Here is a 988-nt window from a genome sequence, read left to right on the forward strand (position 1 = left end):
GGAACTAGAATAAGGAGATGGGGGTGCAGATACTGCGCTGGAACTAGAATAAGGAGATGCAAGTGCAGATAACTGCGCTGAAACTAGAATAAGGAGATGGGATGGTGAAGACACCACCTCAGATCAGACTCGAAGAAGCTCTCACACACAAACGTATACCACCTTCAACGTAAAGGCTTAACAAGCAGCAAGTTAACACTCATGTTGCTGCCAGGAGAACAATGTTCCTATTAACAAAGAGGTGACCTGATGGCACTGCTGAGAGATCAGTCGGCCAGGAGATGAGTAAGGGCCATATCCTGAACACGTCGGCCAAGGGCATAACAGCACAAAAGACAAGCGAGCTGTTGAGAGGCACACAGAATACATGCACAGTTCTTGCCACAACCCCTTCCTGCCCCAGTCCTGGCTTCCCTCGGTGCCTGGGGGCAGGACGTGGCCTCCAGGGCGGCCTGTGCTTCCCAGAGGGAGAGCTTGCCCAACAATCTACCTGGGTTCTAGCTGGGCTTCACCGTGTGCTCTCGGGGAACCTAACCAGCACGCTCGTGACCATCACGTCACTGCACAAACAGACTTTACATTTCCCTCTGTTCACAGGAGGAAATTCTGCCTACAGCTAAAACCAAGATGACCCGCTCAACTGGCTCTTCTTGGCTGCTAGGAAGCAGAGGCTGCGTCGGGATCAGGGACCGGCCCTCGCGTCCCTGGGTTTCTCAGAGAAAGGGCCCCAGGAGGCTATCTTTACCTTGCAGATTCTGGAGACAGGGATGCTGCTGAAGGTCCTCAGCATGTTGGCCTTCACGCCCGGCGGGGGCTCGAATACAAAGATGCGCCCGGCACGGAGCAGGTTCACAGGCACCTGGGGGTTCCGGGCAACAACACATATGCTCACGGTTCAGACAAAGAGGCCATTCCTCGCAGGTTCCACTCCGTGACACACACGCTCACGGTTCAAAGAGGCCATTCCTCGCAGGTTCCACTCCGTGAC

The 988-nt window shown here is 54.8% G+C and overlaps 1 protein-coding gene across 1 annotated transcript in view; it reads right to left on the reverse strand.

Moving 5' to 3' along the window:
• The window catches only part of DYNC1H1 (dynein cytoplasmic 1 heavy chain 1), a 72,070-nt gene that overhangs the window by 6,751 nt on the left and 64,331 nt on the right, over positions 1-988 (reverse strand). Inside the window, exon 69 of the mRNA XM_004376718.2 lies at positions 746-859. Coding sequence (XP_004376775.1) covers positions 746-859 — 114 coding nt within the window. The remainder of the gene's footprint in view (positions 1-745; positions 860-988) is intronic.

This window comes from Trichechus manatus, unplaced genomic scaffold (assembly GCF_000243295.1).
Source record: "Trichechus manatus latirostris isolate Lorelei unplaced genomic scaffold, TriManLat1.0 scaffold00045, whole genome shotgun sequence".
NCBI classification, from domain to species: domain Eukaryota; kingdom Metazoa; phylum Chordata; class Mammalia; order Sirenia; family Trichechidae; genus Trichechus; species Trichechus manatus.